Raw genomic sequence first — 14,007 nt, 5'->3', positions numbered from 1 at the left:
GCTAACCAAGTCCACTCAGTATGCATCCCAGGTGGCAGCTATGGCCACACAGACATGGCCCTGTGGGACCTGGCTCAGGGGAATGACATCAAAAAGATACCCACTGGACACCATGCAGCTGCCCAGAATCCATGAGTCTTTCACCATGCAACAAGCTGGGAAAGCAATAATCCCGTGGTCTCAACAGTGGACAGGATGTAATGAGGCTGGATCTGAGTGGAACAGGTCTGCACCCCCCCACCCCTGACGGCCCTGGCTCTGCCCCTCATCAGCATCTACCCTCTGGCTTTGGACTTCTCTCCAGTTGTGTGTCCTTCCACCTCTGTCTGTACTGGGACAGTAGCTGAACCAAAGCAACTCCTGGGACCCACAGGGAGGGCAGGAAGGACAAGAGCACGCAGATGACCTGCACCCAGCCCGGGTACAGCTTCTCCTCCCTTGAGGGGAACTGCTCCTGTGGGGACAGGAGGGCATACTCAGACAGGTGTCCTGGCAGAGACTGTATCACCCATCCCTGAGTGGACCCAGGCCGATCCTTAGACACCACCAACTTGAGTGAAGTGGTAACTTCACCCCCTCTCCCCAAGCAACAGTGAGCACACAGGTTCTCAGTCGGAAAAATGGAAGACTTTTGGCCTCCTCTGCCCAAGCCCCTCCTGGAGGTGGGAACCACCAAGAGGCCAGCTGGGGATGCCTAGCTTTCACCCCGAGTCCCTAGCTTTCTCCCCTGTGATATGGCAATACCACCCACCCTACTTCAGGGGCTTTCTGCCTTGGGCCTTATAGGCAACCATCTGCCTACATGCTCAATTTCCCAGTTGCCAGAAGTGGCCAGGCCACACTGCCACGTGTGGGTCATCTGGACCCTGAGTGACAACCATGGAAGCGCAGGCCAAGCCTGAGGAGCCTAGTCCCACAGTAAGGACTTACATATTGGGGATTCCAAGCCTCGTAGCTGGGTGGTTGCTGGGCCAGGAGAATGACGTAGGATAGCAAGATACTGAACAGCAGCATAGGGCTCACCACCCGCCATATCACCCGCCAGTAGAGGGCAGGCCGCCGCCCAATCATCCACTCGATGTCATCACAGAACCTGCAGAAGACTGGCCCTGACTCTCTTGTGTGGCTTCATGGACAGCCCACCCTTTGAGGCCAGGAGCAGTGGGCACTCCAAGCCCAGCGTGGACCCCAGGGCACCTCCTTCAGAATGTTTTTCAGAATATGGGCAACTGTGGGTAGACCTACTCCAGCAGGTCTATTTCCTGTCCTGCCCTGTTGGAGCCCCATGAGAACAGCTTACCGTTTCATTCCATAAACATAAATGACCCCAACCACCTCCAAGAAGGCAAAGATGATCAAGTTCAAAGAAGCTGCAAAATTGTCAAAAATCTCCAGCCAATAGCTTCCAGACTGCAGTGTGAAACACATTGCTGAGAGGAAGCAGACCAGGCAGACCAACCCTAGGGACAGAGGTAGGCAGGGTGAGGGACAGGGGAGAGGAGGGATAGGAGGCCCTGGGCATCAGGAAGGTCTTCAGGCCTCCCTTCTCCCATGCCTCTGTGCTGTGCCCAGCACCAGGAGGACCTGCTGGGGATGGGGCTCAGCCTCTGTAGGAGCAGAGGGAAGGGGCCTCCCTTTCCCCTACCTTCATCCTCCTCCTCCAACTTGGGGCCATTGGGACATCCCAACCTCCAGAGGGATGCATGGTCCAGCCTTTCCTGTGGTCTTGGACATGATCCCTAATCTCTACTTTCAAGATAGGTCCTTGGACAGACAGCAGGCAGGATGGACAGAAGGCCAGGAGGGTGGACAGTGGGGACAGGCCCTCCAGCTGTCTGAACTGTCCACTCACCAGTCATGGCCTCCTTGGGGATGCCTCTGGGTAAGACTCCCATGTCCAATAGTGGTGTGATGACCCCTTCCATGTTCCCAAACATAGAAGAGAGACCCAGAGTGAACAGCATCCCGAAGAAGAGCACAGACCATGCAGGAGCACCCGGCATGTGCAGGACGGCCTCCGTGAAGACGATGAAGGCCAGGCCTGGGCCTGAGGCACTCTGCAACACAGAGGCTATGCTGTAAGACATGTACACACTCCATATCATAACATGTGAACCCACACCATGACCAGTGTATGCCCCACACTGTGACACCTGCACACCCCATACTGTGATACATGTGCATCCACACTGTGATGTGTGTGTACTTCACAGCATAACACATACACATCCCACATCATAGCATGTACACACCCCACATCATGACATATATGCACCTACACCATGGCCTGTATGTGCTCTACACTGTGGCACATACACATCCACCTCATGATGCATGTGTACCTACACTATGACACATGCACACAGTCACACCATGACACATATGTACTCTACGTTGTGACACATACACACCTCACATATATACTCACCCTGCACCATGACATGTATATACCCTGCACCATCACTTTTGCTTTGCACCATGACATGTGCACACCCTACTCCACTACTCCATGTTATGTGTGCACACACATGCCTTCTAGTGTCAGTCCTGGGAACACAGACCACAGGTGCACCTCTGAGGGAAGAAACTCCTCCTTGAATAAGGAACATCGGCAGCTGAGCAAGGACTCTAGGGTCTTGGATCGGGCACCAGGAGCTGCTACCGAGGATCTGCCTCCTGACTAGTCATCCTCAGTCTGCCCATTGATCCCCAGCATCCACTGACCTCTGTCACCCAACTCTGGCTGCCCCTCCTGAGCTCTGTGTCCTAGTGATATTGTTACCGTAACATCATCCTGTTCCCCACTCCCCACATAGATGGAATAGGGTCCTTTGTTGTGAGTCCTTGGGCCTCGGCTTGTGTCTATGGGAACTGTTTCCAGTCTTTTGAAGCCCAAGTAGAGCTCTGGTTTCCTATGCACAGCCCTCCTGGCCTGCCCCCATGGGTACCTTGTCCAGAAAGTCATCCAGATGGCAAGTCTTCAAAGGAAGCCTGGCCACCCTCTCAGGCTGAGTGGCATTCAGGTGCATGAGGACAGTCGGGTACTCGTCCCTGGGGATGCTTTGCTCCGGGAAGTCAAACTCGTTGATGAGGCTGAGGATGTTTCTGCAAGGGCAGAAAGAGATTGATGAACACAAAAGGCTAAATGCTCTACCCTGGTCAGCAAATGTTCCAGGGAAATGCCAGATCAAGCAACAGCATCCCAGGGAGGACTTGATGCCCCTGTACCCTTTGATCTAACCAGCCCTGGAAAGGGAAGGGTCTCTCCACCACTGAGCCTGGGAAAGGGGCATCTCCTTTCTGGGTAGGAACAAGGTGGGGTGGCCTCCCCCTCAACAAGGGAGATGGGAGTTAGGGCAGCGGACCTTGGTGCTGTCTACTTGATACCGGTTTTGCAGCAATGTAAAGTACAAGAGCTCTAGGGCAGAAAAGACTTCTACCCAGAATTCTAAGGAAAGCCTGAGAGGCCAGGCAATGTGAGATAGGGTCCAAATCCCTCCAGGCAACTGCTAAGAAGGCTGTTCGGGTGACGCCTAAGCTGCGGTGGGAAGCACAGGATGCTGGAGATACCAAGAATGTCTGCCAGGGAAAGCGGCAGGCGGCAAGAGGAGCCAGCCTAGGAGAAGGGCCAAAGACCATGGGAGCAGGGCTGTCCGCACCTACTGGGGCTCACAGCACCACCACCTGTCCTGGGTGCTGGACATGGAGCTGTAGGATTTAATATTTGCCCTCTGGTGTGGGCTCTTGCTTTGGTTGAGCCTTACTTCCTATTCTTCTGTTCCTCCCTTTGAGAATAAGAATTTTGACTCTGTGCCATTAGATCTTGGAACTCTCTGTCTTTGATCCTACAGTTGCTCAGAGCTAAGTTTGTGTCAACTTTCAGAGGAGACTTTGAACTTTGACTTTCGAGCAATGCTGGAACTGTTAAGACTTTGGGGACACTTGAGATGGACTGAACACATTTTCTGTTGTGAGATGGCCATGGGCCTTTGGGGGAAGGGGTAGAATGTAATAGTTGAACTATAAAATGTACTCCACAGGGTCATATGTGAAAGCCTAGACCCACAGTAGTACTGTTTTGGAAGTTCTGGAAACTTAAAGAGGTAGGACCCAACTAGAGGAAGCAGGTCATTGGAGGTGTGTTCTCAGGAGGTCTTGCTCCTGGCCCGTTTCTCTTTCCCCGCCTCCTGTTCATCATGAGGTACAAAACTGCCATGTATACTCCTGCTGCCCTGACGTCCTATGCAAGCATGTGGGGCCAAGCACCCATGGACTGAACTTTCTGAAACCATGAACAAATAAGTGCTCCTGCAGGTTGTTTCTGTTAGGTACTCCGATCACATGATGAGAAAAGTAACAGGCACCCGCCTCTTCCAGCATCAGGTGGCCACAGCATCACTCAGCTGCACAGCAGCTCCCATTTTCTCCTTTACAGCTGTCTCCTCCGTCTACCTGTCATTAGCTTAAGGTCACCCTACTTTAGGATGACCTAGGTCAACTCTTACCTTAGATCCTTTCCAATCAGGTCACGTTCTGAGGTTCCCAGAGGATAGGAACTTTTGGGGGACACTCTTCAACCCATTCCCCTGAGGAAATGGGACACGCCCATATGTTCTGTGCATATGTGGATCCCAGTGTGGGCACCCGTTTGATGGCCATGCCCTGAAAAGCCCAGAACAGCACCTGTGCTCACCTGTCCAGGCACCGCCCATAGTCATTGGTTGCCTTGAAGCCCATGATGGAGAAGATGGTGATGGATGCATACAGGGAGGTCATGCTGTTGACCAGGGCAATGGTCACAGCATCCTTCTCACAATTGTTCCTGGACACAAGCACATGATCATCATGGAACCATGTGATGTCACCCTGAGTCAGAACCAGGCTTGCTATGGGAAGAAATGAGGGGTGGGCTTCCTCCTTGTCCCCTCCGCAGCCTGAGATGTCCTCACTCTAAACCCAAGGACTGAGGGGAGATGTCTTCAACCTCTCCCTTCCACTCCACCCTAGTTCAGAGTCATTGAGGACCTGAAGCATGTGAGGGCTGGGCATTCATGAGGGGCACGGGTTCAGGTTTTTTTAAAAAAACTATCTTCCAAGGAGAATGCATACAAGTGGACTTTGAGTGAGCTCAAGGCAGGAAGCTGTCACAGCCACTCAGAACCTCTCTTGGTCCCAGACCACAAATCCTTCTCTGAAGACTTCTAGAGGGTAGAGCCATTCAGAAATCTTTTAGGTCCCACAGAAAGGTGGACGGCTACACAAAATTAGTTTGTTAGAGTCCATCACAGTATGTCCCGGCAGCTTAGCTTATGACTAGCGGTACTGCACTCTGGGTGCTGTGTGCTCCCCAGTCTCCAGCAGTAGCATCCCTGTGGATCAGCATCATGGTGTCAGCATCTGGGCTACTTCAGGAGACCAGCAAGGCTAACATTGCATTTATGCTCCTATGGTCCGTGTATGCGCCTTACATCCCCCTTACATCCCCCTTACATCTGCGTGTATGCGCAGACCCCACCCAAAGGGGGTTTTGGTCAGCATTCTGCCTGTCAGGAGTTAGCTAGGGGTAGGCAGTTAGGGCAAAGGTCAGAAGGAGGGAAGGGAAAACATTCCCACTTAACTTCAGGAATGTATCCAAATAAGGCTACACACCAAAAAATTAGACAACCAGGCCGACAAGGCCATCCGTCAGACCAGAATTTCTATTTTTATTCTCTGACCTTGCTGGGGCCATTATGGGCCAAAAGATAAAGTGTAGAGGGAAGCAAAGGACAGAAAAGCTATGGACCCTATAAAAGAATCAGCCCAGAAGTCACCCTGGTGGTCTGCCAGCTCTGCAGACCCCACCCAAAGGGAGTCTTTAGCTCTTTACCCTCTGCCTCAATAAAAACCTGCCTCACGCCTTGCACTCACATACATGCAGGCAATACACTCATAAACGTAAACTAAAAGTAATAAATAAAATATCTTTTAATGGAATTGCCTGTGTCAGCCATACCAAAAAGCAAAGCCGGGGGTTGTGAAGGATGGGAGCTCACCCATGACCACCGATGGTCACTGTCACAGGGACTCTGCTGAACCACAACCTCACACAGAGGTCACCAGAACCTTCCATGAAGAACACCTGTGCAAGGACCTCTGAGGTTCCTGCATTGTCTTCAGGGATGGCTCAGGAGTCTTAGAGAGTCACTACTCATCATGAAGTTCCCACCTGGAATTCACAGGAGGTCCCCTCACTCCACAGTGTGATCCCAACACAAGCACTTGCTGTTTATAGTCCCAGGTTTGCTGACTCAGCACTGGGGCTGTAAAGGTGGCCACACCCAGAGCAGGCTGCCTACCTGGGCGGGTTGTAGCTTGCAAAAGCAATGTGTCCTCCAAAGGCCAGGGACAGGGAGAAGAAAATCTGGGTAGCTGCATCCAGCCACACCCGTGGGTTCTGAAGAATCTGCATCTGGAATGGACCAGGGCAGCCTCATTATGCAGCAGACAGACCACACCAGCCAGTCCATCCGACTATTCTGGAACCTTTGAGGGCACTCTTGTGAGCAGGAGGGTGTGACTTGCTCCAACATCTCAGAAGTGAGCAGGCCTGGAGGTGGTGCCAGGTCGAGTTCTGAGATGAGGCTAACAACCCTGTGGGTAAAGAGCTTGCAGACCCAGGGCTTTGGGGCCGTTGGCTCTTCCCTCCCATACTGGGCATCAAGTTGATTTGAGCAGCTCTAAGGGCAGGGACCATGTATGTATACTTTCTCTGCTGTTCGGGGGGGGGGTCCTGGGAAAAACCACATGCCTCTGCTGCTTCCCTCAGTCCCTGGGAAGCCCACCTTCCATGTGTCCATGCTGCCCTGACACTGGGAGGGGCATGCTAGGCAGGTCCCAAGATCCTGGAGTGGTCTAGAAGGGTCCTAGACTCTGGGGACAGCCCCCCCCCCCGGTCCAGTAGCTCCCTGTTATGGGGACCAGGGCAGGGGCCAGTACCTACTCCAGGTGTAAGACATCTGGTTCCCAAGGCAGCCTCTCTCTTCATTGCACTCTATTCAGCAACATCCCTTGTGTGACTCCCCATTCAGAGGTCCACCTGTCCTGGACCATGTCTTGCATGCTGCCTCATCTCTGAAGCCCTTCTTGAGATCCTGGAGCTGCCCTCACCCTGCATGGCTTTGGGCAAACCTTATGTACAACCTTCCCTAGAGGCCCAGGGCTCACTTACTTTGGGAGTGAACAAGTAGGTCAAACCCTCTGTTGCTCCAGGCAGGGTCAAGCCTCTGATGAGGAAGATGGTCAGCACCAGGTAAGGGAACAGGGCTGTGAAGTAGATCACCTGAGGGACGTCAGGTGTCAGATGTGGAACGGCACGTGTCACAGCAGAGCCTTTGGAGGGACAGGGGAGCCAAAGCACCCAGGGCCAGTGTCCTAACTGTTCTCCTGGGACCTGGCCACCTGAAACTTGGGGAATGTGGGGTCAGGGTGGGACCAGACTCATGTTTTGAACACATCCTCCATTTTCATATGTGTGCCCGGTGGTGTCAGCTGAGGGGGACATTGACTGCCTAGGACAGGTAGGCCTTCCTCAAAGGCAGGAACTAGTACCCTTACGGGGTACCTGGCCTTACCTCCCCCTCCCTAGTCTACTTCACACTCTCTTTCCCACCCCCCCAGCCTCCCCTCCCATCTTCCAGTCCTCCCCTTCCCCAGATTTCCCTCCCATCCTCCAGCCTATTCTTCCTCAAGTCCCAGACTCCCACAGTTCTCCAGCCTCCTCCCCGCAGTACCCAGCCTCTCTCTATAGCTCCCTTTCTAGCCTCCCCATTCTTAGTCTCCATCCTAACATCCCACCCTCACTCTCTCACCTCCACAGCCTTCAGCGTCTCCTCTGCAACCCCTTCCCAGCCCCTCCCACCTGCGCACTCCATCTGCAGTGGTTCTGGGCTCTACTTCGTCTTTCTTGGGCACACTTTCTTCTTTCCCTGCATCATTTCCTCCTCCTGGGCCCCTCTCCAGACTCCCTCTCACCCCAGCCCACCCCCTTCTCTACTCACACTGGGCCCGGCTAGTGTGTTGCTCACTGGTGTCCTAGAGGGAAGGATCTGCAGGGGACAGTCCTCCCCCATGTGTCTAGAACTCATGAGAGACCACAGGATCTGCCAGCGCATTTTCAAGGGCTTTCTGATGGGATTATGTGAAGCCCTTGAGTGAGAAAATTTATCATCTCAGTAGCTGGCTGAGAACTGGACTGGGCATGTGGATTCTGAACAGAAGTTCTGCAGTCCCCAGTCAGTGGCAGAGCCACATGAGGACACAAGCAGTTCCCTGAACAGAACGTACACATGACAGTATGGGGGACCTCTGAAAGCACCTGGGGCTAGAGGTCCCAGTGCTGTCCCAAGGACCCACAGTGGCCAGCAGGACCAAGGTTCTCTGACTCTTTAAGAGGCAATCACCTCTTTAGAGCAAAGCCAGTCAAGGCTTGTGCTATTAACACATTAACAGCAAAAAGTGGGACAGCAGCAAGCCCAGAGGGACGAGAAGGGAGGGAAACAGAATGTTCTTAAAGACACACAATGAATGGGGTTGTCTGCCGGCGAGCAGGGACAAGTTAGAAGCAGGGTCATCGGTGTTCTCGGCAGCCCCATAGCAACGCGGAGGCAGCAAGCCACGGAGGGTGAGTGGGACACAAAACTTCCCAGAGAAAGAACAGCAGGAGGAGACATCAGGCAGGGCCCACGAAAGATAGAACAAACCCCAGTCATATCCACCCTCACCCTAGGGGAGTGGTCCAATGCCCCAGTAAGACAGAGGTGGTCAGAGGGGGAAGAAAGAGACCCAATCAGATGCTGTCAACAAGAGAACGCTTTCGACAGAGACACACAGAGGAGGGTGGACCGGGCAAGGAAGTGCTCTATAGCCACAGAGCGGTCAGTTCTCCCAGAAGGCAGCATCCCTGGAGTGCAGGACCTCGCACAGGGTGCAGGCAGTGCAACTCACCTTCCCCGTGCTCTCAATGCCTCTGATGACACACAGGTACACAACTGTCCAGCAGGCCACCAGGCAGAGGAACAGTTGCCACTGGATAGTGCCACTGTTGCTGATGTCAGCCGTGATGTTCAGCGTCTGCCGGTACCAGAAGTAGCTCACGGTGCCACTGCCCTGGCACTCCTGCACAAACCCTGGAGCCAGAAACACTGTCACTGGCTGTCCACAGGACTTGGGGACAGTCCACACTAATGCCTTACATGCTGCCCAAGGACTGCAAACGCCGTCACATCTGACCTGTCACCACTTGGGTTGGTTTCATGGACTCCCTTCTGAACCCAGGACTCCCGTGTGCGCACATGTGTGTGTACATCTGCACGTGGAGGCCTCAGAAACACTATCCATCTTCTTTGAGACAGGGTCTTCTGTTGGCCTGGTGCTCATCAGTGCTAGTCTAGGCTGGCTGGCCAGTGAGCCCCAGGGATCCTTGTTTCTACCTCCACTGGGATTATAAACCTGCGCCACCATGCTCAACTTTTTATGTGGGTTCTGGGGATTGAACTCAGGCCTTCATGCTGGTGAGTCGAGTCTTTTTCCCATTTGAGCTATCTCTTCAGCCCCCAGGAGCCCTTTCTTGCTTCTCTTTGGGCCCGAGACTGAGATGGAAAAGTATCAGTGAGAAGCCCAGCCCCTCCCAGTGAACAAACTGGTCCAGGTGGCTCTGGGCCCAGCAGGTAGCCATAGGTCAAGAATGAAAGTGAAGGCCTGGACTTCAAACATGCCCTTCAGGGGAGACTGTGATGTATACATGCTGTGGCTCCATCTGCCTCTGTCCCAGTGTCACACATGGGGTCTCCAAGTTCCAGGTGGGCTCTTACCTGTTCTGTTGAGGTTCAGCGGGCAGGTGCTCCAGGGTAGTGGGTCTTGGAAGGAGTTGAGTAAGAACCACAGGACCCACACGAGGACAGTGTTGTAGTACAGGCAGACTATGAAGGACACCGAGAAGCAGCCCAGGCCTGCAGACACAGTGGCGTACCCAGGGACAGTGGGAGAATCGAGGGGAACCCTCCCCTCACACGTGGCCTGACACTTCACAGCCTCTGTGTCCTTCCAACAGCCTTCTCCCACTCCCCTGTGCCTGCCATGTCCCTCCCAGGTGTGCCCCAGTCCCCACCGAGAGACCCCAAGGACCTGAGGAGGTGGCATGGTCTGGGAAGGAGGCGCACCTACTCCGCCGAGGTAGGGAGAGATGGACGTCCACACCCCGATGCTGCCCTTTCGTAGGCGTTGGCCAATGGCGAGCTCAATGTAGAAAAGTGGGATCCCCTCAAAAACCAGGGCGATGAGGTAAGGGATGAGGAAGGCCCCTACGAGAGCACAGAGTCACAGCCAGCCCCCACTGCACTCAGCTGCTCGGTGTGGTTACTGGAATGCTGACAGCATGTGGACAGTGCCCTCAACAGTTTAAGTACGATGTGTCTGTCCCCACAGGTGTTTGGGCCATACTGCCAAAGACAGGTAACAGAGACCCCAGGGGAGACATGGAGACCTCCACCCAGACGTTAGGGTCTTGGTTGGTTTTTTTGTTTTGTTTTGGTTTTTTTGGTCTTTTTGAGACAGGGACTCCCTGTAGCCCTAGCTGGCCTGGATTTGCTATGGACACCAGGCTGGCCTCGAACTCACAGAGATCCGCCTGCCTCTGCCTCCCGAGTGCTGGGATGAAAGGCATGCACCACCATGCCCAGCTTTGGTTGTTTTTTTTTAAAGGTAGAATCTCATGGGCTGGAGGTAGAGTCCAGTTATTAATGTGCTTGCCTTGCAAGCATGAGGATCTGAATTCAAGTCTCCAAACCCTTGTTTAAAAAAGTCAGGCATGGGGCTAGAGAGATGACTCAGTGGTTAAGAGCACTGCCAACTCTTGCAGAAGACCTCTGTTCTGTTCCAGCACCCACAGGTGGCTAACAACGGTCTAACTCTAGTTCCAGGGAATCCAGTGTTGGTGCACACTTGCAGTCTCAGTGCTGGGAAGACAGATCTCTGTGGCTCATTGGACAGCCGGCTGACCTAGTTGGCAAATTCCAGATCAGTCAGAGTCCCTGTCTCAAAAACACAAGGTAGATGGCACATATAGGCACACACATATGTACCTACGTAAACAACAGGAGGGGAGAGAGAGAGAGAGAGAGAGAGAGAGAGAGAGAGAGAGAGAGAGAGAAATAGGGTCTGGCCTGGAACTCACAATCTCTCATCTTAACCTCCCAAGTGGGATTCCTGAAATGCCGTAAGAAGTCTGTTTCATAGGAAGGAGATCAAGACCAAAGTGCCCGCCCTGCCTGACCCCAGCCCCATGGAGACCCTGTGCACTGATAGCAATCACCAGTGATCCTCTCCTTCTTCTTGTTCGTAGGCTCTGCACAGAAAGAATTCTTTTTCCCTTCTTCCTTTCTTTCTTTCTTTTTTGGTCTTTTTGAGACACAGTCTCTCTGTAGCCCAAGCTGACCTGGAACTCACTATGTAGACCAGGCTGGCCTTGTACTCACAAAGATCCACCTGCCTCTGCCTCCTGAGTGCTGGAATTAAAGGTGTGCATCACCACGCCCAGCTTTTTTCTTAAATCAGAAAATGTGAAATTTAAAGAAGTGGTTTCTTATTAGGCGGAGTGAGGCCAACTCTGCCCACACCTTCCCACTCCTGCTGTGCTCTGACTTGCTGTAGGACAGATCAGCCAGGCTCCCAAGCTCTAATCTCTGCCTGCCTCATCGCTGTGTAGCCAGTCATAGTCCCTGAAGATGATGCTCCTGTGCCGCTCTGACCAAAGCAGAGACACAGGGGAATGGGAAGGCAGTCTTGCAGGGCCTGGGAGCTGAGTCTGGGGGGCAAGTCAGCCTGGGGTCCCAGCCTGGCCCTATAAAGACACAACTGTCCTATGGCACCTAGAAACAAGATGAGGAGACATTCCTTGTTAGCTCTCACGGTAGCACAGCCTATCCATCCCCTTCTGCAACCCCAGTGTGAAGAGATCAATGTACCAGAGCGAAGGAGGCCGTGGGGGGAGGGGTTTGAGGGGGGGCTTGGTTCTTTTACTAAGTAATGAGCTCTTGTGGGTGGCCAGTTTAATGATCAATTCAATAATGTCCAGAGTCTTAAGTGTTCTGAAGAATCTCTGGGCTCTGCAGCAGAGCTGAAGTTTTAAGGGGTGGCTCACTGGTGAAGTCAGGGGCTCGCTCTGACATATAAACAACCATGAAGAAATCAGCTGGACACCAAATACTGACAGGAACAGAAGCTGCTGCCTGAATTCAAGATAAAGGAATGAAGTGGTAGGGGAAAATGGAGTCCATATTGTGCCTTGATCTGAGACCCTAGAAGGCTAGACATCCTGAGATGGGCTTAAAGGCACTAGGCTCCTCCTTAGATAATGGCAAATTATAATTTCCAAGGGAAAACTGCCACCCAAGGGCATCACCAGCTGGAATGAGGGTCCTCCTCAGTGAGGGCATGGCATGGCAGGCAGACAGCTTACCTCCCCCATAGGTCTGGCACAAGTAGGGGAACCTCCATATATTTCCCAGTCCCACAGCAAATCCGATGCAGCTCAGGAGGTATTGGAGCTTGTTGTCCCACTTGGGCCTCTCGTCCTCACCATCTACAAGTGGGTCCAGTCCTGAGGCCTGGGCCATGCCAGAGGTCACCCTGGATGCAAGTGGGAGTTGCAAGGATGGATGCCTTGTTTCACGCTGGTTCAGTCGGTCCTCTAGAATCTCTGTTGGACTGAGGAAGCTAGAGCAGTCAGCCCCTCTCCAAGGCATTCTTACATTTATTTAAAGGAGCCTAGTTAATTAATAACTGGGGCCAGGTTCCTACCTGCTGCACAGCCTGTCCCCAATGCCCGCATCTACCAGCCTACCCCAGGTCTTCTGTCTCATGTGAGCAATCAGCAGCAGGGCCTGACGCTACCACACTCAGTACGGACTACCTGTTACCTGAGACCTGCAATATTGCTGGACAGCAGGTGCAGTAGCCATTAAAAAACCTATTAATTCTGTAACTAAGCCTGCAGTGTGGAGAAAATCACGGGCTCACTTTCCATAAGAGACAGCAGAGCAGACCCGAGCTCCTCCAAGTGGCACCTCTAGAAGCTCATGCAGCATGTGGGCGTGGCTGTTGAGCTCCAAAGCACTGGGCCTTGAGGCCACCTCCTGCCCTCTCTCAGCTGCTCACCACCATGACCACAGGCAACATGAGCTACCTGCGGTCTTCTCTGATGAAGGCTCTATAAGTGGACTTGCAGCATGCAGCTTATAGCTGCTACTTTTGCCCAACGCAGCCGGGAGACCTCCAGTTGAGCAGTGTGTGCTGCAGGGTGCATGCCACTAGTCTCACCGCATGCTTATTGAGGATGCGGCGCCAATCCCATCAGGGTGCCCCAGGTGCAGCGTGTGAAGTGCTGGCCGTGGCCTTGTGTGGACAGAGGATGTGGTCTTCACGTCTGTGGCACAGGCATGGAGGAGGAGCTTGCCACTACTGCAGCTGTGCCGTGCTTACCTTCAAGCCACACTTATTTTCCAAGTGTCTGCTCACTTGTCAAGAAAATCTCCACCTGCACTCCCAGGCCACACCTACTCCAGATGTTTAGCACGGTTGCCCGCAGATGATCGTGGCCCACAGCTCTCCATGGACAGGAGATTATAAGGTGATGGGAGTTTCCTCCTCATGGGAGTCACTCTTTACCTTCCTCCCACCCCCATCCTCTGCACTAACAGCACCACTGATGTCTGGAGCAGCTGGGCAGGACAGGGTGATGCCTCCATATGTGTCTGTGATGCTCCCTGGGCTCGGAACTCATCCCTCTATCCTGGGGACAGGTCAAGGGCACTAGAACCTGAATTCTCACATTCCCCTGGATACTGCTCTGTCACCTATGCAGCCACATTCCAAATACATGGGTTTCAGAAGTCCAGGCTCTGGGGGACGAATTTTTAGGAGATCCTATTTTGAGCATGAGGGGAAAGGGTTGAGGAAGGGCAAGGGATG

General features: G+C 53.2%; 1 protein-coding gene across 1 annotated transcript; it reads right to left on the bottom strand.

Moving 5' to 3' along the window:
* On the bottom strand, positions 1-12,692 carry Slc6a18 (solute carrier family 6 member 18). Its single transcript, XM_008852509.2, has 11 exons — positions 12,497-12,692; positions 10,200-10,340; positions 9,852-9,989; positions 8,986-9,167; positions 7,211-7,321; positions 6,339-6,451; positions 4,694-4,822; positions 2,949-3,105; positions 1,853-2,057; positions 1,301-1,430; positions 1-454 (listed from the first exon to the last, which is right to left on the bottom strand). The coding sequence occupies exons 1-11, from the start codon at positions 12,651-12,653 to the stop codon at positions 181-183; spliced, it is 1,737 nt and encodes a 578-aa protein (XP_008850731.1). The 5' UTR covers positions 12,654-12,692; the 3' UTR covers positions 1-180.
* Between the last annotated feature and the right edge of the window lie 1,315 nt (positions 12,693-14,007).

Source organism: Nannospalax galili, unplaced genomic scaffold, assembly GCF_000622305.1.
Source record: "Nannospalax galili isolate Female #2095 unplaced genomic scaffold, S.galili_v1.0 scaffold1146, whole genome shotgun sequence".
In the NCBI taxonomy this organism is placed as follows: domain Eukaryota; kingdom Metazoa; phylum Chordata; class Mammalia; order Rodentia; family Spalacidae; genus Nannospalax; species Nannospalax galili.
This window is presented reverse-complemented; position numbering and strand designations above follow the sequence as displayed.